This window comes from Juglans microcarpa x Juglans regia, chromosome 3S (assembly GCF_004785595.1).
Source record: "Juglans microcarpa x Juglans regia isolate MS1-56 chromosome 3S, Jm3101_v1.0, whole genome shotgun sequence".
NCBI lineage: Eukaryota > Viridiplantae > Streptophyta > Magnoliopsida > Fagales > Juglandaceae > Juglans > Juglans microcarpa x Juglans regia.
This window is the reverse complement of record NC_054599.1, coordinates 16941182-16963700: the sequence shown is the minus strand read 5'-3', so window position 1 is coordinate 16963700 and position 22519 is coordinate 16941182. Positions and strand designations below refer to the sequence as shown.

Genomic DNA, 22519 nt, shown 5'->3' with positions numbered 1-22519 from the left:
TATGTTAGACTTTCTTATTTTAATTGAACTGGGTATCAAAAAGTCTCAATACCCACAGTGTCAAGACAATACTTTTTAATAAAATAAAAGATAATAAAAAATTGCAGAAAGATTTAATACAAATTTCATAATTGATGACTTTATTTCGTTTGAAAAATGGTAAGAGTTCAATTAGCATAATTATGTTATTTTTACTTTTTATTGTGCAATGCATTAAACTTGCAATTAACAATACCCTTAGAATTATATATTGAGGATGAGTTCTATCTTCTTCCATTTGGAGAAAATGGAAGATAGAACTCTGATATATCATTTAGCCATGATACTTATCATCCAAGCTCTTGTATACTGCTGTGGAAGGTTTGCTGGGATTATTTCCCTGAGCCAAAAACACTTTGCTTATTTTACAGTGTTAAAACTCTTTTTGAGGGCACACTGGGCCATTGAATATATCCAATTAATTAAAAAAAAGAATAAAAACAAGAAGCTCCCATTTGGAACTTTGAGAATGCTTTTGTTCGCATATTCAATTCCACTTGTTTCCAAGATTAGATTAAGATGCAAGTAATACTATCTACTTCACATCTATGTTCTGCATTTATTTGTACCACTAATTGAAGGGATTTTCAGTATCATTTGTTGGGAAAAAGATCTACTCAAGTTGTTATCTGAACTTAAAGAGCCAAGCAGGAGAGAGGGGGAGAGAGAGAGAGATATAGAGAGAGACATCTAGTAAACTCTACAGCATTTATTGCGAAATATTTATAGAGACATCAATAAAATGATGTGTCTATCTCTCTCCCACTTGAAGCCCTCAAGTTCAGACAACAACTTACGGAGACCTTATTATAATATATATATATATTATATTATACATATATAATTGCAAGAACATTACTACGTCCCTATACATTGCAATAAATTTATATAATGCACATTTAATCCAACCCTAAATAAATAAACAAAAAAAAAAGAAAAAAAAAAGAACGCCATATATTCATAGAGACCTCATTGCATCGCTGTTTGCTATTTCCTTTTTCTTTTCTTTTCTTTTCTTTTCTTTTTCCCCTTTTTCTCCATCCACGATGACACGCTTGTTTGCTGCTTCAAAAGCTCCCTACCATTCTTGAGATCGTTGCCACCGATCTGCAATTTTATAAGAAGAAGCAGGGTCAGAAAATCCACATAGGACCAAAGAAATGGTGAAAATATGGTACAAGAGGGAAACTGAAGGGAATTTTGAAAAACCTAAATATACTCATGCCGCAGATTCAGGAGGATATACAGATACAACTTGGAGGATGGTGATACAATAATAAGATGTCCAATAGCCTTGAATTTGTTCTTATACCAATCAACATGACAATCATGGTTTCATCCAAAAAAAAAAAACATAAATCACAACACAGGAAACACAAATGGCTATCATAATGCTCCATAGAGCCACTGAGGACAGTTGCCAACCTAATTTCTCTCCATGCATGTCTTTCAGGATCTAAACAGAGTACTGGCTGAAGAGCTGTTTAATCCAACCAGTCAATTTCATACCCTAACAAAAATTAGTAATAAAAAAACGTGACAATTCATTTGGTTATCAGTTCAACACAGCTGATACTTGTACTTTCAGCAAAATATGCAAATTAAATCCAACTCAGAAAATTCTCCAGAAAATCAGGTTCATTTCCAGTTAACCTGTTTCAAAGAATGTGCAGAAACTGCAAACAAAAATATGGTAGAAATCACCTGGCTATTTACAAAGGTGTCTATACAATCCAATTTCTAGCTCAGATCAGCGCCAGTATTGAGCCCACCGATGAATAGTCTCAACCATTTGAGGAAACAGTGCGCTAACACTCTCATTGATAAGATCCTGGAAAAAGTGTATGCACGCTTCATCATCCAAGTCTAAGCGGAACTTCTCCTGAAGCTGTATGGCATAGATAGAGTTCTGGTTAAAACAAGAAACACAAACAACTATGTACTAGAACGAAATACAGACAGCACATCTCACCTTAAGAATGCCTTTTTCAGGATCAGAGGCTATGTCAGGAATATTGGAACCCGCCATTAGATGAAAGAGATTTAAAATAAGGTTACTAGATTTCCTGAGGATATTGTAGGCCTCACAACAATATGACTTGAACCTTGTATAATATTGACTGCAGGAAGAAAAAAAAAATGAACCACTTAATTTCTTGTATACTGCTTTTGCAGCACCAGACTGGGCCTCTGATGTCACAAATTCACATGGAACTTCATCTAGCAAAAGGAAACAAAGGCACCAAAGAGTTTCAACTATTTACCTTTCAGCTCCACCCATAGCCTCAACCATTTCTTTGCAGAGCTTCATTGGTGGTGGAAACGGCTTTGGATCTCGCCCAAGAATGAATCCAAAATCCACATGGAAAAGACGCCCATCATCTCTAAGGAGAAGGTTGTCAAGGTGCCTAAGGACAAAAGACACTGAATTAACAAATGAACTTCGAATTTTTATATTCAGAACTGTTCCAAGAAGTGGAAAAATCAACATGTTATCCTGGTGAAATATCCACGTCATTCCACAGAACAGACAACCAATAACATAGTCCATGCATAAAGGAGCTAATGGCATTATATTCTAAATCTGCAACGGAAAACCTAAAGTCCAAATGGAATTCAAATGTTGCTGCATAAAACATGTCCAATGACCTTGTATATTCTTTTCTTTATTTTTCTTTTTTTTTTTATCAGTAATCAAAATATTTTATTCATAAAAGTAGGCAAAACCCAAGTATACAGGGAGTATACATGAGAAATACCTAGAGTTTACAAACGATGGCAAAAAGTCATGGACACTTAGTCCATTACAAACAATAGCCCCCACCCATGAAAACAATGTTTTAAAGAAAGAGACTTTCAGCTCCTCCATTGTCTTCTTGCAGTTTTCGAAGCTTCTATCATTTTGTTCCCGCCATATACACCCAACAAATGCAAATAGGGACGATTTTCCAGATTACTGCAACTTGTGAATTCCCTCGTCCCTCGGAGACCTCTCCAACCAGCTAGAAAATCCACCAATCTAAAAGGCATGACACACGATATGCCAAGTCCTGTAAAAAAAATAGTCCCACAAGGTCTTTGCCACCTCGCAGTGTAGAAATAGATGGTCTACTGATTCACCCTCTTTCTTAAACATGTAACACCAGTCCAACAACATTAACCGACGTTTCCTTAAATTATCTATGGTGAGAATTTTGCCCAATGCTGCTGTCCAAACGAAAAAAGGCGGCTTTGGAAGGAGCTTTCGTCTACCAAATGCTCTTCCATGGAAACGAATGTATGCCTGGACTCGCTAAACTATGTGAGTGATCTAACAATGAATTTACCTTTCGTGGAAGGGCTTCAAATCCTCCGATCCACGGTACCCTTAGTCATAATTACAAAATACAGTGCTGCAAAGAACTCTGTGATCTCCTCCAACTCCTAGTCTTGAGCTGCCCTAGTGAAATTAACATTCCATTGAGGGGAGCCACTAGACAAAGCAAGTGGTCCGCTATCGCTACATCCTTCACTCGTGCAAGCCCAAATACAACAGGGAAAGTGTCTTGAAGACTTCTTTCACCACACCAGGTGTCATACCAAAATGGGACACGAGAGCCATCACCCACTACAATATGTGTATGTCTCCAAAAGAACTCCCAACTTTTCCTTATGTATTTCCTTAGACCCACCCCATATGGGCCACATACCCCATTCGTATATTCTCTATAATTAATATTAACTGCATCAGTACTGCTGATAATTAAGGCTTTGTTTAGTTCCTAAATCCATCTCAACTAATCTCAACTCATCATTATAACTTTTTCGGATTCCAATACAAAATATAATAAACAATTCAACTTTTTCAAATCCCAAAATAATAAATAATAATATTCTAACAATATTTTATCATCTCAACTCAACTCAGTTCAACCTTCAAACACAGCCTAAGTGTTGCAACAATACAACAAGAGTTGAGACAAAAATAGTTCTATGTTTCTAATGGATGTAGAATTTTTCACCCTATCCTTTTCCCTCTTTATAAGAGAGAAGGAAAATGGGGAGGGGGATGTAATATGGGGAAAAAGTAAAATCCCTGAAGTTTATACCTAAATCAACTACCAAGATTTGAACACAACCCTTAAAGGCTCACCTGTCTCCAATGCCCAGAATATAAGTGATAACGGAGTAGCCAGCACAGCTTTTTATAAATGTTTCGAGGCAGGTGGCTGTAATGCCAAAAGGCCCATGCTCATCTGGATGAAATTTCTGGAGGTAGCTTATAATGCTACGATGCTCTGAGAGAATCTGGATGTAGAAGGAATGCATAATATGAACCCAATGAATAGAACTTTCTATCATACAAAGGTATTCAGGCAATCTATAACCTCCAGATCCAATTGCAAAACATTAAACAAGGGTGTATCTAAAAAAGGACCTGTTTAGTGTAACTGCTAATCAACTAGTGCCATGATTGTGATTAAGGTTCTAAAGTTACAACGCCTTTCCAAAGATAACCAATAGAAGATAGATATGAAGTAATAATATTATTAGTTTATAAAACATAGCCACTTTCATAATCTTCAAGTACATATAGGACTGATCTTGTCATAACACTAAGGCAGAAGTGCGGCCGCTCCATCTTCCAAATGAATCTCAGCACTAATATGTTTTTTTATGTATAACCAACACTAATAAGTTATTCAAGATTGCATTCAAGATTCCTCCATAAAAATAGATATTCTAAAGCATTTGTCTGTTTATGTTTGTTAAACAAAAACCAAGATATGCATTAAATATTATCCAACATATACCTGTATGTATAGGTATGTATGTATATAATTAAATCATATATTCTAATAGTTTTTAATCAGAGGTTGAAGAATATCAGGGTTGATCATCATGTATCAGGACTTGCAGCATGTAAATCTAGTCGTCTAAATGCCCTGGATCCTGCCTCTAAATAGTGAACATGGTTACAAAATTAGTAGAAGTTTGCATGTTTAGCAGCTATGAAGCGAATTTTAAACAAATAATGGTGTCGATTCTCTGTTAAGTGTCAGCAGGTTTTGTATGAAATTGCATCACTTGCCCAGATAAAGTAACAATAAATAATTAAATGGAACCAAAAATATATAACAAAAATTCTCATGTCTTTCTGGAAGCTGTCTTGCATAGATAGCTAATTTTTTTGCACTTATCAAAAAGGAACGATGAGCATTAACTGAACCATGCAGTGCACTTCCCATATCAATGAAGCATCTCCAAAGGCAATAATACCTGCGCTAAAGAACGTGATGGTATGAATTCCATCATGCCTTCATCTTGCCCAGTTGCTAGCACATTATATGGCGTTAATTGCAGATCAAGGTTTTCCAATTTAAGCAACCGATCCATGAGTGATACCATTTGAACAACCTATAGGAACCAAATATCCATATAACCCAAGTCAATGGATGGCTGCTCATAGTTCATTTTCCTTTTCTAGCTTCCAAAACTTTCTTAATCTTTTCAATTTTCTTGTTTAGGTGTATCTCCTGATATTCCCCATGTACTTCGATATTGTTTTTTTAATAAAATTTTATCTTATCTAGTAAGAGAGAGAGAGAGAGAATATGTTTAATAGCTACCAATTGGTCTTGCCGAAGATCATCTCCCTTTTTAAATATGATTTTGCAACTTCCGCCATTCGCCGTTCGGAAAGTCAGGCGCAAGGGATGCAATGCACTTTTGAATATTGATGACTCAGATGGCACAATACCAGTAATGAGGACATTTGGAGCCAGTGGTGATCGTATTGGCTGCAAAAAGCAATAGGCTAACATATTTAGGTGCCGTTTTATTTAGTGCCGTTTGGATAGTGAGTTGAAATGACATAAGTTGAGAAGAAAGTTGAAAATTGAATAGAATATTGTTAGAATATTATTTTTTAATGTTATTATTGTTTTGGGAATTGAAAAAGTTGAATTGTTTATTATATTTTGTGTGGAAATTTAGGAAAATTGTAATGATGAGATGAGATGAGATGAGATAAAACACTTTCACTATCCAAACGGGGCCTTAATGTTAGAACCGATAAAAGTTTTGGAGCAGGGAATAATTGACTAGATAAAACAGAAACATGCTAACTAAGACTAATGTTGCCAAAGAACAAAGGTGACCCCAAGGCCCCAAGACCTGCATTGCCCGAGGCGTGAGGCACCAAAAAGGAGCTTACCTGAATGAAGGCTCCCAGTTCTGAGCAAATTAGTATACATATAATGAATTAAAACCATGCAAAATATACTGCCTGGAATATTACATATGTGAAAAAAACCACACTTGAATATTATTATCAAGTGACCCTGTGACTACTGGATAAAGCTGGTTTCTAAAATATGTGATCTGCTTTTGTTCTTCATTGTTTTTGCATTTAGGCCATTTTCTGACTTGATATGACACAGCAAACAACCCACTTTCATTGATTTCTGGTTATGCCCGACAAAATTATATCCCCTGACTCAAGTTTAAAATCCATCTCACTATGTTCCGTCCATCTTTGAAGTATTGGAACTTTAAGGAGGCACATGCTCAAGTGCCTAGAACTCATGCAAGTAACTAAGCGCTAAAAGCAATCCTCACTAAATGTGCTTCTCTTCAAGGCTTAAGTGGCACCTTGGTTCACCTCAATACCCTTGACAAAACTAATTAAGCTTCAATAGGTTTAACAGATGACTTGAAGAACAGGTAAAGGATACTTCAATCAAAGATATACCTCTTCAAAATAGGTAAGTTCACTAAGAAGACCAGAAAGCAGCTGTCTAAGCTTTTCAATCTTCTTCTGTGTATTACCACGTACATTTCTTACATCTCTCATAATCGAACACAATTGGGCAGTCAATTCTGTCTGGCGCACCAAACTTTGCCACAATTTAAATCCGTCTTCACCTCCATTTGCACTGCCTGCCAACTGCTATAAAGTGGATAAAATTATACACTGCAAACAAAAACTTACTTAAACAATCTCAACAAGTAAACCATCACTTCATACCATCAAGCTTGATGTGACAGAAATGCATAGGGTAATAATACAACTGATCAAAACAGGAAAAAAAAAAAAGAACGAAAGAAATTCATCGGGTAACACCACTTTAATAGCTCAGCTACATGTGATAGGGAAAATGTTCCATGCAGAACAATCATAAATGACAATGAACACTCTTAAACAAATATTTTCAACTTCAATCTTTTTCTTTTTTTTATCAATAAAGTATAATTTTATTAACAAGAAAAGTAGGTATAGTCCAAGTAAACAGGACATATACAAGATATTTGCACGTTCCAAAATGTTATAATTTAAGTTCTGAATGCAGATAGAAAGATTTAAAAGAACTATATCATCTTGAGACAGAGTAATGAACTACTGATGTGATAACTCAAACCTTCATCATATTCTCTTCCAGAATCTCATAGGTACTGTAGAAACGTTTAGCATACGTAGGATCATAAAGTTCCACGGCAACATACCAGCGAAGAAAGCTAGCAAACTCGCTATTGCGCAATGCTGTCAAAAGTTCATGGGGGTACTGTCAGGTACTACAAACAATTTAACAGCAATGTGTAGCACTTAAACATGCATTCACACACCCACGCTCCCATATGCAAAATATACAAAGGGCACATACCATGTTGCACAAGGAAATGAGAGAGGCGAGATTTATCAGAACGCTCAAATCGAAGAGCCTGAACAAGTTGAAGTAAATAACACTGGAGTTCTTCATCATCAGCCCTTTCAAGAACGCTAACGGCATATGCACGTACCTGTGAAGAGGGATTACAATTAGAAAAAACATGAGTGCAATTGGAAAATGCATCGCTAAAATGGAATGAAGACCTCATCTTGATCTTTGTTTCAGCTGTTATATGGATGTCAAGCAAGTACATTCAAATGAGCTTTCACAATAGTCTTCTTAGTTCAACATGCGCCAATTATAAGGCACAGATTTTTGCTTTCAAGTTATAACCCACAACAACTGGTCTTAAGGTGGAATATCAAAGAAAATATGTTAGTACATTAAAAAACTGTGATCGGTTTAGTATTCAATACTAGACTGTCAGCAACATGGGAAACAGGGTAACATCAATCAAAACTAAGCCATTTAAACTATGAGATGAAGTGGTCAAATGAAAGTAAAAACTAAATGTACATGCATGCAAGTGTTCATAGCCATTCATAGAGAGAGTTGGAGAGCTGTATACTTTTTTCAACAACTAATTGACAAATTTATTAAGCAAAGATCGCATCTTTCACAGGCACCTACCTCTTCACTTTCAAAAACAGGAGAAAGAAGCTCCAGTGCATCACAAACATCAATCATTTCCCACCTTCCCATCAATTCCAATGCCTGTTTTGCTTCCTGCAGAGACATCAGCATCAGCATGAGAATCTTGTAAAGCTTCATCTAACAGCTGAGTACCCAGTGCATAATTTTAGTTTGAATTTGTATCCAGTGATATTCTGTGGCACCTGTTTTCAACCCATGTGATCCCCAAGATAACATATTTGAAACATTTCCCCATGGGGGCATTCATGAGGGCTATAGATATTTCAAGTTTGAAAATATGTCGCTGAAAGTTGAAGGCTTTGTGGAAAAAGTAAGGCCGTGGTGGTCCTCGTGTCTCTTAGAGGGCTCACCAGGCTTTATTTTGGCCGGGAAACTCAAAGCATTGAAGAGGGATTTGAAGATGTGGAATGCAGATTTCTTTGGACATGTTGATAGTAAAAAACGATCCCTTTTTTAGGATTTACAGGTTTTGGATGGTACGGAGATGAGCGCTCCTCTTTCTGAGGAATCTTGCAAGAAATTAGCTATCACTTCAGAGATTGAAAATGGTGCTTTTAATGGAAGAAATCTCGTGGAGCCAGAAATCGCGAGCTCTTTGGTTGAAAGAAGGGGATAGATGCACTAAATTCTTCCATCAGGTGGCTAATTCTCATCGTAGGAATAATGTGATTGAGATGCTTTAGGTCGACGGACAGGTTTGCTCAAATCATGATGCTATTAAGAGTCATATTGTCTACTTCTATGCAGATCTTCTTACAGAAAATTCCCTTGGAGACCCAAACTAAATGGCTTGCCCCTTCGAGACTATCAATCAATCAAGCTCTATTTGGTTGGAGAGACATTTTCAGGCGGATGAGGTTTTTCAGGTGATTCGTGGGATGGCTAAGGATAAAGCCCTGAGTCCGTATGGGTTCTCTATGGCTTTCTACTGTGATTGTTGGGATGTGATTGGCGAGGATATTATGAAGGTTTTTCACGAACTTTAGTCATTTGGAAAATTCGAAAAAAAGTCTTAATGCAAATTTTATTGCCCTTATCCCTAAGAGAATTGGGGCAGTGGCAGTGAAGGATTTTTGACCCAATAGTCTTGTTAATGGGGGTGTACAAGATACTCTCAAAGGTCCTTGCCAACCATATGAGTGTCGTTATGCATAGCATTATATCAAAACCCTAAAATACTTTTGTGAAGGGAAGAAAAATTTTGGATTCGGTTCTTATTACTAATGGGATAGTAGAATCAACCCAGGAATACCTGGGATCCTTTGCAAACTAGATATAGATAGGGCATACGATCATCTTAACTGGGATTTTTTGTGTTATTTACTTGGGAGATGTGGCTTTGGGGAAAGATGGATTTTGTGGATTAGGCATTGTATATTCCTACTGTTCATTTTTCAGTTTTGGTGAATAATGCGCCGGAGGGATTTTTTGACAGCTCTAGGGGACTAAGACAAGGGGGCCCCCTCTCCCCTTTGCTGTTTGTCATCGTTATGGATGCACTCAGTCATATGTTGGGAGCAGCTGTTAGTGGAAGTTTTCTCTCTGGTTTTTCAGTTGGAGGTGTTAATATTTCTCACATTCTCTTTGCTGATGATACTTTACTTTTTTGTGAGCCAGATTGTGGTCGGTCATATTCAATATTTGGGGGCTCTATTACTTTGTTTTGAAATTGTTTCGAAATTGTTTCGGGCCTGAAGGTGAATCTTTCGAAGTCTGAAATGGTTCCTATGGGTTTTGTGAATAATGTTCAGGGATTGGCAAACATTTTGGGCTGTAAGGTTTCTTTGCTTCCATTGAAATACCTTTGTCTCCCATTTGGGGGCTGCTTTTAAGGCGAAATCTATTTGGGAGGGTGTGTTAGAAAAAATTGATAGAAGGTTGACAGGTTGGAAAAGAATTTATTTATCAAAGGGTGGTAGAGTAAATATTATCAAAAGTACTTTATCTAACCTCCCTACATACTTTCTTTCGTTATTTCCGTTACCTGCAAGTGTGGCCTCTCGTATTGAGAAATCCTTTTGTAATTTTCTTTGGGGAGGTACTGCGGAGAAGCCAAATTTCATCTTATTGGTTGGGATAAAGTTTGTTCTCTGACACCTTGTGGTGGCTTGGGGGTGCATAATTTGAGGATCATCAATAAAGCACTTTTGGGGAAATGGTTGTGGAGATGTCACCAGGAAGGAGAAGGTTTATGGAGAGTAGTTATAGATTCAAAACACAGGAGTATTAGGAGGGTTGGTGTTCTAATGAAGTCAGGGGGGCATATGGAGTGGGGTTGTGGAGAAATATTCGTTCCGGTTGGGAGAGGTCCTCCAACTTTTTCAGATTTGCAGTTGCAAGAGGCCATGATGTTATTTTTCCCACTCTTTACCAGATTTTGAGTGACAAAGAGGCCCATGGTGGCTGACTTTGGTGTGTTCCAATGGTTCTTTCCATTGGAATGTCTGGTTTTTTAGACCGGCTCATGATTGGGAACAGAGTGAATGAAAAACGTGATGCTCCCATACTACGGTCCCCATACTGCTGCTTAGGATGAAGGAGAACAAGAGTACTACAAGAGAGAGAAAAAAAAGGCTTGGAAGTCTATTTGGAAAAGAAAGGTTTTGTCAAGTCAAGACTCTATTTGGAAAAGAAAGGTTTTGTCAAGTCAAGACTCAAAATCATACTTCGTTCCCTTAGAAGTCTATTTGGAAAAGTAAGGTACCGCCTAAAATTGCTTTCTTTGGCTGGACAGCATCTCTTGGGAAAATTTTGACATTGGATAATTTGCGAAAGAAGGGTCTCGTAGTAATGGATTGGTGTTATATGTGTAAGAAGAAAGGGGAGCTAGTGGATCGTCTCTTACTTCACTATGAGGTGGCAATAACGTTAATATATAATAGAACGGGAATTGCTTGGGTAATGCCCATGTTGGCAAAGATGTAAGGCCATTTCACATATTGAGGATGTATGGAGGATGATTCCTCTTTGTATCATGTGATGTTTATGGATAGAAAGGAATGGTCGAAATTTTGAAGATAAGGAGAATTCTCCAGATGAGCTAAGAAGTTTCTTCTTCCATACTTTATTTCTTTGGACATCCTCTTGTGTACTTAATGGAGCTTGTTTCAATGACTTTCTCGTATCACTTTCTATCTCCTTATTATGTAACTAGGTGCATGTTGTTTGTATATCTCCTATGTACTTGAGTTATGCCTATTTATTACTATCGCTAAAATGTTATTTTACTTACCAAAATAGAAAAAAAAGGTTTACCTGAACATCACTCCATTCAACACATCGGAGAAACTTTGTGAGAGCCCTTTTCTCAGACATCAATGAGAAACGGAATTTCCATAGTAGCTGCCTCTCATCTCCACTCAAGGTCCTTGTTGGTGGGTATTTCAATATTCTTTGTATTGACCTTCAACAAACAAGTATGAAAAATGATATACCCTCAACCTCTTTAAAAATAAATCAAACAAAATGATATTGCAAGATATAGCTAAAAGTAAGAAATTCAATAACTCAAAAGATATTCTAGGAAAACAGGAAATGAATACATTGAAAAATCCAAATGTAGCTCCAGCAAGATCCAAAATCATATGGATTTCACTGAATGCAATGTGCCTAATTACACACATACCCCAGAAATATCCTAAGCCATTGATTTTTTAGAATTCTATCTTATCTCACGTGAGTTTTTAAATGCAATGTATAACATTTTAATCACATTTTTTCCTTCTAATTTGAAAACTTGAGAGAAGCAACTTTTATTTTTCAGAATTATAAATTTAGAGAAATGGGACAACGGGGAATGGGTATTACCGAGCATCTCCAAACCGATCAAAAAAAGAATTATATATTTAGAGAAACATTTAAGTTAGCATGACTTCTGGTCATGTGCAGGTGGATTCAAGATCTATTCATTCATGACTATAGTACTCTACTATATAAATTCAGATTCAAAATAGACAGTTTGAAGGTCTAAGGCAGCTTGTGGAGTTGGAACCCCAATTTCAAACAAGAAAGATTTGTCCAGACACTTTTTCAAGAATAGAAATTGCCAGGCTAATTACAAACTAGCAGACCTGGACATTGCTTACAAAATTGGTCCTGATAAGAAATTAATCAGAATGTGTAGAAAAAGGGAAGCGTAATATCAAAGCAATGATAACTTTATTAAGTACTTCAACATGCATGATTTTTTGGTTATAGAAGAACTTAGATTTATCAAAGTTCACTTTTAACCAGGAAACCGCTTCAAAACAAAGTAATAATGCCCTCAGTGTTTGAATTTGGTTTTGTTCTGCCTCATAGAAAATCAGTGTATCATCTACAAACAATAAGTGAGATAGGTTAATGGTGCCCCTATTAGGATTACCCACCGAGAATCCCTCGATAGCCACTATTCACCAAGGCTAGAATCATTTTACCAAGTGCCTCCATGACAAGAACAAATAGGAGTGGAGACAAAGGATCTCCTTGTCTTAGACCTCAAGAGCTATTAAAGAAACCATGTGGGCAGCCGTTCACCAATACGGAAAACCTCACAATTGGAATTCACCATCTAATCCACGAGCACCATTTCTCTCCAAAACCGCACCTCCCAAGCACATAGAGTAAGAACTCCCAGTTCACATGATCATACGCCTTCTCCAAATCTAACTTGCAAAGGATTCCCAGCTAGCCAGATTTTAGCCTACTGTCTAGGCATTCATTAGCAATGAGAACTAAATCTAGAACTTGCCTGTCTTTAACAATAGCATTTGGGGTTTTGTAATGATCCTCCCCAAAACCTCTTCTAAGCGATTAGCAAGCACCTTACAAATAATCTTATAAATCTCATTCACAAGGCTAATGGGCTGATAATCCTTCACCTCCGAGGCCCCAATCTTCTTAGGAATGAGTGCAATAAATGTGGCGTTAAGGCTTTTCTCAAATTTTCGGACTAAAAAGAATTCTTGGAACACTTTCATTAAATCCGCCCTCACCACATCCCAACAAGATTAAAAAATCCCATGGAAAAGCCATCGGGGCCAGGTGCTTTATCTTTAACCGTTCTCCTTACCACACTATGGACCTCTAGTTCCTCAAAAGGCTGCTCCAGCCACGAAACCTGCTGTGGATCAATGGACTCAAAGGCTGGTCCATCGAGTTTTGGCCACCATCCCACCTGTTCAGAATGTAAGTGTTCAAAAAATCCCACAATATGCTCCCTAATTACAGGAGCCTCCATACAGTCCACTCCGTCTACTTTCAGAATCTCAATGGTGTTAGTTCTTCTATGGGAGTTGGCCACTCTGTGAAGGAACTTTGTGCTGCTGTACCCTTTTTTCAACTATAAAGCTCTTGATTTTTTACGCAAGAGATCTCCTCTAGTAACACAACCCTTTTTAATTCGGCCTTTAGCTTAACCTTCTGAGATGCTTCCTCCATAGAAAGAGCCCTCCCCTCCTGAGTCCTCTCTACCTCCTGAAGCTCCTCTAGCATTGACTTTTTACGGTCTCCTACATCACCAAATGATTGAGTGTTCCATAACTTTAAATCATTTTTTAAAGTTTTCAATTTACCCGCAAAAATGAACTAGGGGTGTCATCAATCTGATAAGAATCCCACCATTGCCTAACCCTTTCCACAAAACGTTCAGTGTTAAGCCACATGTTTTCGAACTTAAAATACCGACACCCTCCCTGAATACCTCCACAATCTAGTAATAGTGGGAAATAATCCGAGCATAGATGAGGCAGCCTCTTTTGATAAAGCTCTGGATAGTGGGTTTCCCACTCTGCTGATACTAAAAATCTATCCAATTTGGACCACGTATAGGCACCACCCATGAGAGAAATATCCATCAATCCCAAGTCAAAAATACACTCTGAAATTTTTGTCATTGCTGGTCATAATCTGTTGTCTCCAAATCATTCACTAAGAAACCTTGTGCCATTAAAGTCACCACCTATGCACCATGATAAGTTCTACCAACTATGAATTCCAGCAAGTTCTTCCCATAACATTCTTTTGCTGCAGTCTAAATTCAGTCCATAAATACCAGCAAAAGCCCATAGATAATTATCATCAACATTCTTAAAGGAACATGTCACAGTATACTCACCAATAAATTCCTCCAGTTTCTCCACAACCCTTCTATCCCACATCATCAAAACACCTCCTGAGGCCCCGTTAGAAGCAAGATAAACCCAATCCACATAAATACAGATCCATAAACTCCTAACCACTCTCCTGGAAATAAATTTCAGTTTGGTTTTCTGTAAGCACTATGTCCGCCTTCAACTCACGAAGCATGTTTTTCACCAGAAGGCGTTTATTTGCCTCATTGAGCCCACAGACATTCCAAGATACAATCTTGGGCTTCATAAAAATGGAGCTGATCCCCACCCCTTAGCTCTATCTCTACTAGAACTTGAACTGCCCTCATAGTTTAGAGACCATGTTAGCCTCTTTAGCTCCCGTTGTTTTTTAGAATCTGACTTCTTCAACCGACTATGTCCAACTTCAATGGCTGTTAGTAAAGCCATGAATTGTTCTTCAAAACCCTCGCACTCGATTCCAACACAGTGTTGGATCTCCTTTACTTTATACAACACCCAGTCAGAGACACTAGTCTAGTCTGGCAACAGGTATTTTAGAGGTATCGGATCCCCACCCCCCCCAAACCCCATGTCCATCTCATCTCTAGATGTCCATTGTGGCTTCATCTGCACATCAACATCTTCCACAGGACAAACAAATCTTTCATCCCCCTCAAAGGGGTCATTTGCGATAACTACATCCCAGAACACCCCAAATCTTCCCCCCCCCCATACGTTTCGTCTCTGAAGATAGGACTCGGGCTACTTCCAAAGGTTGTTATGCAGTCATCGACACTGTTGCAGGCAGAATCTCAAGAGGAGGCTCAGCCCCTTTGTCCATCGGCATTGTCTATCCAAGATTAGCCTGAGAATCTACCCAAAGCTCTGCTACAGAGACGTTATCTCTAGCTACAATAGCTCCGGCGACTTCAGTGTCTTCCAGCGACCTTATCGCTGTCGTGTCCACCTGCTGGCTGGCTGTCGGCAACTTCTCGGCCGGGATCGAGGGCTTCTTAGACGTCTCCCCCTACTACCTCCAGCCAGTGGATAGGCTAGCATCACCTCTAGCTCTCCACACGGACTGGGCTTCACGGGCTTGCTGGAGTTTGCCTTTGCCCTTGAAAGGCCCCACAGGCTTTGGCCCATTACCCTTAGCCAATGTACTGAGCAGTTGCCCCACGGGCTCTGTCCTCCCTTCTGGACCAAACCTACACCCCTGCCAGTTGACCCTCTCATAGACCTACCAGGCCCAGGCCCAGGCCCAGGCCCAGGCCCAGGCCCACCTCAGCTCCCTCCTCAAAGCACCATACTAGTAAACCAACTTGCTCCTGCAATGCCATCAACTGGTCTTGCATTCTATGTAACGTACTGTGCACGCCATTTTTTGAGAAGCCAACACAAGACCTAGCACCACCTTCTTCCCTCTACAATAGTACCGTGTTTGTAGCTCCACTAATGTTCTGTTCCCTAGGCTACACCGGCACCTTCGTCTGCACCAGTGCCTCCCTATATGATGGAGACTGCATACTAGGCCTCACCTCCGGCAGCCTCTGTGAGCATCCTCCTCCTCTGTACATCACACTTTGTTCCTTCAAGGAGATCTCTCCCAACACAGCAGCCATTCTCCTCCATCCCCTCCCCTCCACATCTTCCAGAATGAAGATGAAGTTACGTCTTCCACCTCCACCATACTCCACCAATGCCATAAATCTTCCTCCGGCATTTGAGCACCTCTGTGCTATAAAAATTCTGTCACCCTCCCTTGTCATCGCATACAACTCCTTCATCCCGCTCCTCAAGCTTCCCCCCAAGGTCTTGATAAACCATTTCACCACAACTTTCCCAAGTCTTGACCCCTTCATTACTTGCCAACTCCTTTCTAAAATGAGCACCGAGCCTCCCTCCTTCATCATGAAGGTTTTGATTCAATAACTAATCTTATCGGACCCCCCATGATCAGCAACTTATACACTATACGTTCTAATCAACCTCAGAACGCCCCACAAACCTCATCGAAAGATGAATTTACGGAGAGAAAATATAGATTTTTGTACGGAGAAAAGATACAGAGTTTTGTACGAAGAGAAAATATTTTTGCAGCAAAAAAAATATGCACGTTTGTTAACACTCTTTTTCTTCGAGCCACAGCTATAGATTGTCATGGCCTCGATTTCCATGATTTTCTTGTTTTTATTACCTCTCTCTAATTAGGTGTGACCTTTTGCATACCATCTTGTGTAATTGGGCTATGCCTATTCATATCAATATATTTGTTTACTTATCAAAAAAAAAAAAAGTACTTCAACATATATAAAAATTTAAGTTCAACATTTCTATAAGGGTCAAAAAGCTTGAGCAAAACCAGTTTTAACTTACTAATAGTAAGTCAAAAATTTGCAAGTTCTAAAATAGTAACATGGCAATCATTAGGTTAAAAATGATTGGCCAAGGCAAGGCCAATTATCAAAGTAGTCCACTCAAATTTGCAAGAGTAAATATTAACGAAGATATTCACAATTCTCCTTGCTCACCGTTTAGGTTTACTACAACAGAAATATTAGCAGAAAAAAAAAATCTGCAACACAAATTCATCATTTGCTTCATAGCTGCTAGATCAACAACAATCAAATCAATTGAAATTGCAGCAGACAAAGCATTTTTCCATTATGATCCAAATGAGAAAACATAGAATGGCCATGGAGGACATTGTGAAAAGGAGAAGCAAAAATAAACAATAAATTTCAGATTAATCAAAGAACAGATTCAACTGAATCTTGAAGCACAAATTTCAAGCTTACTTTCTCTCATTAGAGCTTGGTTTAAGATCCCTGTCAATAATACCACGAGCTAAACTCCTAGCAAGCTTTAGTTGCTTGTGCTCAGAAGGATTTATCTTTCCGACTTCCGGGTCCCAGACATTGACAATTTCATTCGTTGAAGTTATAGGAGATGGTAATAAGAAATTTGCTCCTGATTCCTACATTTCCAATAAATTAAAATCACTACATATCAAAAGTAAAAGCCAAATGATAATTGCTACCATGTATAAATTTTGCCTTCATATTGCCTCTAAAATCAGACATAAATGCTATTATATACATGCCAACAAAGTACTGCAGTCAAAACCTGTGTATTTATGTTAAAAAAGGATTGAGTTCAAAAGTGCCTACAAGTTTATAATGCCTACTTTTTTTATATAAGTAAAAGAGTTTATAATGCCTACTTAGGTGCTCATGGAATTGAAAAGGGGGCAATACTTAGGGAAATTACCAGGATCTTCTCCAGCTTCTTGTTTGTATTAGAAAATAATCTCTTCAACTGTCATAGCTAACTGCCTAACACTAATACTATAATCTAAATGATAAAGAAAAGAAAGAATCTAGAACATATTTTTTTTTTTTTTATAAGTGAACATATTAAAGGGAAATAAAATTGTAGAGATTCTATCAGAAAAATACAAGCGCCTGATAAAAGTAAATTTATGAAATATAAAAAAAGCTGTGATCAGTCCATGTTAGTTTAGTCAAAAGATGGTAACTACTATCAGGCAGTAGAAATTTATAAATGTGCATAACAGCACTACCTGAAAGACAACTTGATGTTCAAAGCTAGAAAAATCAACAACCACGTACACGTGAGAACCTCCATTTTTCAGGCTTTCACAATCCTTTATTCTGTCCATAGCTTTAAATGTGAGGCGATCGAGCCAATCAACAGGTTGAATCTGTCCCCTCTCATACTTATTCACAAGCTTTTCCAAGCGCTCCAGCTCCCCACGCTCATGCTGTGGGACCTGTAGAAAGATAACCCAAAGGATAGAGAAAAGGATCAAACCGTTTCATAGAACTACAAATGCAAAGAGCTAGAATCTCGTATCCTTAATTGTTAATGACGTATTTAGAAAACCTTTCCAGGAGTAGTTGTAGGAAATGACCCATCTGCTTCCTTTCCTGGCCAAAGCCTAAGCTTTTGCCTCCCTGTTTTGAGTTGCATTTTGCTATTAAATAGAAGAATTGTGGCTCCACCAATCAATCCTTCATCTTTTCCACATGAAACATCCCAAACCTACATATTCAGTAAGGTTGAGGAAAAATGCTCAGCTTCTAGGAATGTATAAAAAAATTAAACCTAAAAACACTTTTCACCTATAGCTACCAGGTGTAAAAAAATTTCCCTCCTAAACTAGGGCCAGGAGTTTAAAAAAAAAAAAAATTTATTATAAGTTGAAAAAAAAAAAAAAAAAAAAAAAAACTAATCAACAAGCCATTTGGAATTGCTCAACCAAAATCAACTCCGAGTTCGTTTACCCAATGAGCCATTTGTAAACACAAAATTATAATCGATTATTAAACAATACAACTCGTATAAAAAATAGAAATAGATTAGACTCCTATTAGCTCATATAAACTTGTATACTTCACATTTTTCATTTTTCACAATATAATTTTTAAATTTACAATTATATCTTAAGCTTTTGAAAAGATAATTAAATGAAAATCATGTTTTTGATACAATAAATGCCATTTAACACCTATGGATATAATCATCGATATATAAATATATAAACTAACAAAAGTTTTAGAAAACCCAAAGTTGGTTCATCAAAATTATAAAAGATGATATTAATAACGTAGTTCATCAAAATTTAAGTAACTCATAAATAAGCTCAGGCTCATTTGAAAAACAAATGAAAGAAAAACTCTGAGATAAGGTTAAGCTCACTAGTGTTCAAATAAAATTAAACAAACAAAGCTTGACTATCTGCTAACTCAAACTCAACTCGTTTACACCTATACCGCCTTATAACAACTCATTCCTAGTTAGCATTCCTAACCTCATAAGGGAGGCGGTGTTACAACACTAAACTACCAACACTGATACAATGCACCTTCAAACTACTAGGAGCTGAAAAATTGCACCGTTTTCCAAATCTTCCCATTAAGATGACAAAAAATAAGTAATGTGGCATAATCTTAGCTGTAGGATCCTAACAAACAGTGCTATTTAACATTCAATTGTAGTTATGGGTGCAACATGTCGGTTTTGATAGTTAGAGGTGCAAAGTATAAAATACCTTATAGTTTAGGAGTGGATATTTTTTTAGTGTTGGACAAGTCTTAGGGGTAATGTTCATATCGCTGCTGTGTGGAAATTCATAACAAACATGCAAAGCAGTCATCAAGTGGTAGCAGTATGGAAGATGATTCCGTTGTGTATTATGTGGTGTATTTGGACGGAAAGGAATGCACGTTGCTTTGAAGATAAGGAACGCTCAATGACCGAGTTGAAGAATTTTTTTCTCCACACTCTAATGTGTTGGTTTTCCACTATTGTATTACATGGGGATAATGTTCAGGAATTCTTGTCTTTATTTTACCGTCTTTAGTTAGGAGTTCTTATGTATACTTCATGTGTACAAGGACTATGTCTATTTCATTCATATATATAATCTCTTTCTTTTACTGATCAAAAAAAAAAAAGTTTGTAGATGGAGAGAAATAATAGGTGCTTTGAAGACGGAGCGTTTCTTAGATGAGTTGAAGAGATTCTTTTTTGCCATGCTATTTTCTAGGGTTTCTGTCATTGTTTGTAATGAGGACAGCTTTCATAATTTGCTTGTATCCATCTCTAGTACTTAGTGGTTATTAGGTGTATTATGTGTATACATCTTGTGTACTTGGGCTATGTCTTTTACTCTCAATTTACTTATAAAAAAAATGTATCACCAAGCCGTATAAGCGTTGACCACCAATAGCTAACATATTTTCACACTACTAATTTCTCAACAATGTAACAAACCATTCCACGGAAGGCAGAATTGAACAACTAAACTGAACAATGCCTTGGCCTAAATTATTTAGTATGGCAACATGAGTCTGAAACGAATATTTTGGTAGGCCCTGGACTTTATAGCTTGTAGGTACCAAATACATAAGCAGATGGTTGCCAACTTACCGTTATAGCAAGCTGTGAGTGAACAGTTAAATCTCGATATTTAGTGCTCAATGTGATCAGATCATTCCAACAATATGGTGGTCCAGTTGATTCCAGCCTGGCACAAATAATAAAACCTAATTAGTATAAGACAGTGATACAGTTAGCATGTGTTGTATGTGCACGCACGCATGTGTAGAGATAGAGAGCTGCAATAAAAATCAGTTGATAGAAGAGTGAATAGCATGATCTCGAATGTGAAAGGAAAAATAAGCAAACAATTAGCCAAATATTATATCCTTCAAGAGCAAAGTTTTAGCCCTGTGAGATCTTGCAACCTACCAATTTTATAACTAAAACTGAGAAAACAAAAGTTAAAAAAACAACAGTTTAAATAATACAGAAATTTCAACTAAGCACGCATGGGCGTTGCTCTTGTTTATGTCACATATACTTGGGCTTATGCCTATTCTTTTGATCAATAAAATCTTGTTTTCCGATCAAAAAACAATAATACAGAAAATCCGACTTTCAGAGAGTGCAGCAAAATACACTTTCTGGGGCAAAAGAGTAAGAACGAAGAAAGAAAATTAAAACATTCAATATAAACATCCTTATGCCTGTTTGTGCCAGTGCATTTCTGTGTTCCTGAAAGTCGAATGCAAGACCATAATTCAAAGAAAACCTTGTTCTCGTGGGGAGGCCAAATGGAGTACCATCAATGTATAATGCGCATTCAACATATAGCTCTGCTCTTCTCTCCTCTGTTGGGGCATCAATTTCTGCAGGAGAATTGAGTATGATGTGGCTTAAAATCTATAAAAATTTTACTTTATTTCTTTCATATCACTGATTTATAGCAGTTTAGCCCTGATTGTCACCCCAACCCCTTTGGGCAGCGTTCCTTTACCTAGGGAAAGGGGTGTTACAGATTTATAGCATTTTGACACTGATTTATAGCATTTTCAACTGATCTTTGACTGAGGCTATGAATAATAAGAGGTCGGTATCACTCTTTCGTTGTGCATACGATTGCACAACTCAAACCACAAGGGTAAAACAAAAAAAAAATGCAAGTTGGTATCAATTATAAAAAGGTATAACACCTGGCTATTGAATTTGCCAGATATCACGTTTAGCAATTTTTTGACTGATTTTTTTGCCAACCCACTTTCACATCTCACGCCACTAATTGGAAAGTGCATAAAAGGCTAAAATTTCAATAAGCCCACTAATTTGAGAATCCCGCGCACTGAACATTCCAGAAGTCCCTCTAATATTTTCAGGATCTTGTTTTGTAACCAAGCATACGGTACTGGAAGCTTCAACGAATTTAATGGGTAAAAGGAAACGGAAGGGTAATGATATAATTAAAAAGGAAGAAAAAGGCACCTGAATTAGGAGACTTGGTAGGGAGCAAATTACCCTCCAACCTCTCGATGCGAAAGGTTACTGGAAGATTGATGTCGCAGGACAAGAAGAACCGGAACTCGGTCCCGCTCATACCTTCTTCTTCTAGCCTCTACGGATCACAGCCTTGGAATTCTTACGATATGGTTAGGGTTTGCGTGGAATGTGAGTAATAGAATCTCCGCAATTTCAAATACACCCAACAACAGCTATGACCCGTACACAACGTCTGAGCTCCAATACTTATATTCTCGTTTCAAACGCAATTAATTTAATAAATAGATGAGGAGTTATATTCAAGTTTTATGTACGGATGCTTGTAAAAAAAATTAGAAAAGTCAACGGCCAGATACTAAACCCGTTTGGATTTGATTTGTTTTTAAAAATAGGATAAAATGAAATGGATTAAGATTAAAGTTAAAAAATTAAATAAAATATTATTAAAATATATTTTTTAATATTATTTTTTTTTATAATTTGAAATTTTTGAATTGTTTATTTTATTTTATCTAGAAATTTGAAAAAATTATAATAATGAAATTAAAGATTTTCAAAGTTTTGGATTTTAATCTCATTTTATTGTTATAATTTTTTTAAATTTTTACACAAAATATAATAAATAATTTTAACTTTTTCAAAACTTAAAATAATAATAATATTAAAAAATAATATTCTAACAATATTTTATTCAATTTTTATCTTGACTTATTTTATTTCAACTCGCTATCAAAATCTCATCTAATTCTCTCAAGATTCCGTCCA

At 37.1% G+C, this 22519-nt stretch overlaps 1 protein-coding gene across 2 annotated transcripts; it reads right to left on the bottom strand.

Moving 5' to 3' along the window:
• Positions 1 to 970: 970 nt before the first annotated feature.
• Positions 971 to 22074, bottom strand: LOC121258019 (phosphatidylinositol 3-kinase, root isoform). 2 transcript variants are annotated; one of them, XM_041159337.1, is made up of 19 exons: positions 21740 to 22074; positions 21033 to 21129; positions 20369 to 20465; positions 18320 to 18478; positions 17997 to 18206; positions 17212 to 17390; positions 11598 to 11745; positions 8319 to 8414; positions 7683 to 7818; positions 7440 to 7561; positions 6773 to 6970; positions 5649 to 5819; positions 5299 to 5436; positions 4172 to 4326; positions 2304 to 2447; positions 2012 to 2159; positions 1741 to 1927; positions 1077 to 1129; positions 971 to 1041 (listed from the first exon to the last, which is right to left on the bottom strand). In XM_041159337.1, the coding sequence occupies exons 1-17, from the start codon at positions 21849 to 21851 to the stop codon at positions 1790 to 1792; spliced, it is 2448 nt and encodes an 815-aa protein (XP_041015271.1). In that variant the 5' UTR covers positions 21852 to 22074; the 3' UTR covers positions 971 to 1041; positions 1077 to 1129; positions 1741 to 1789. The 2 variants fall into 2 exon arrangements, with proteins under 2 accessions (XP_041015271.1, XP_041015272.1); XM_041159338.1 differs by having other exon boundaries at positions 6773 to 6967; positions 21740 to 22072.
• Positions 22075 to 22519: the final 445 nt, after the last annotated feature.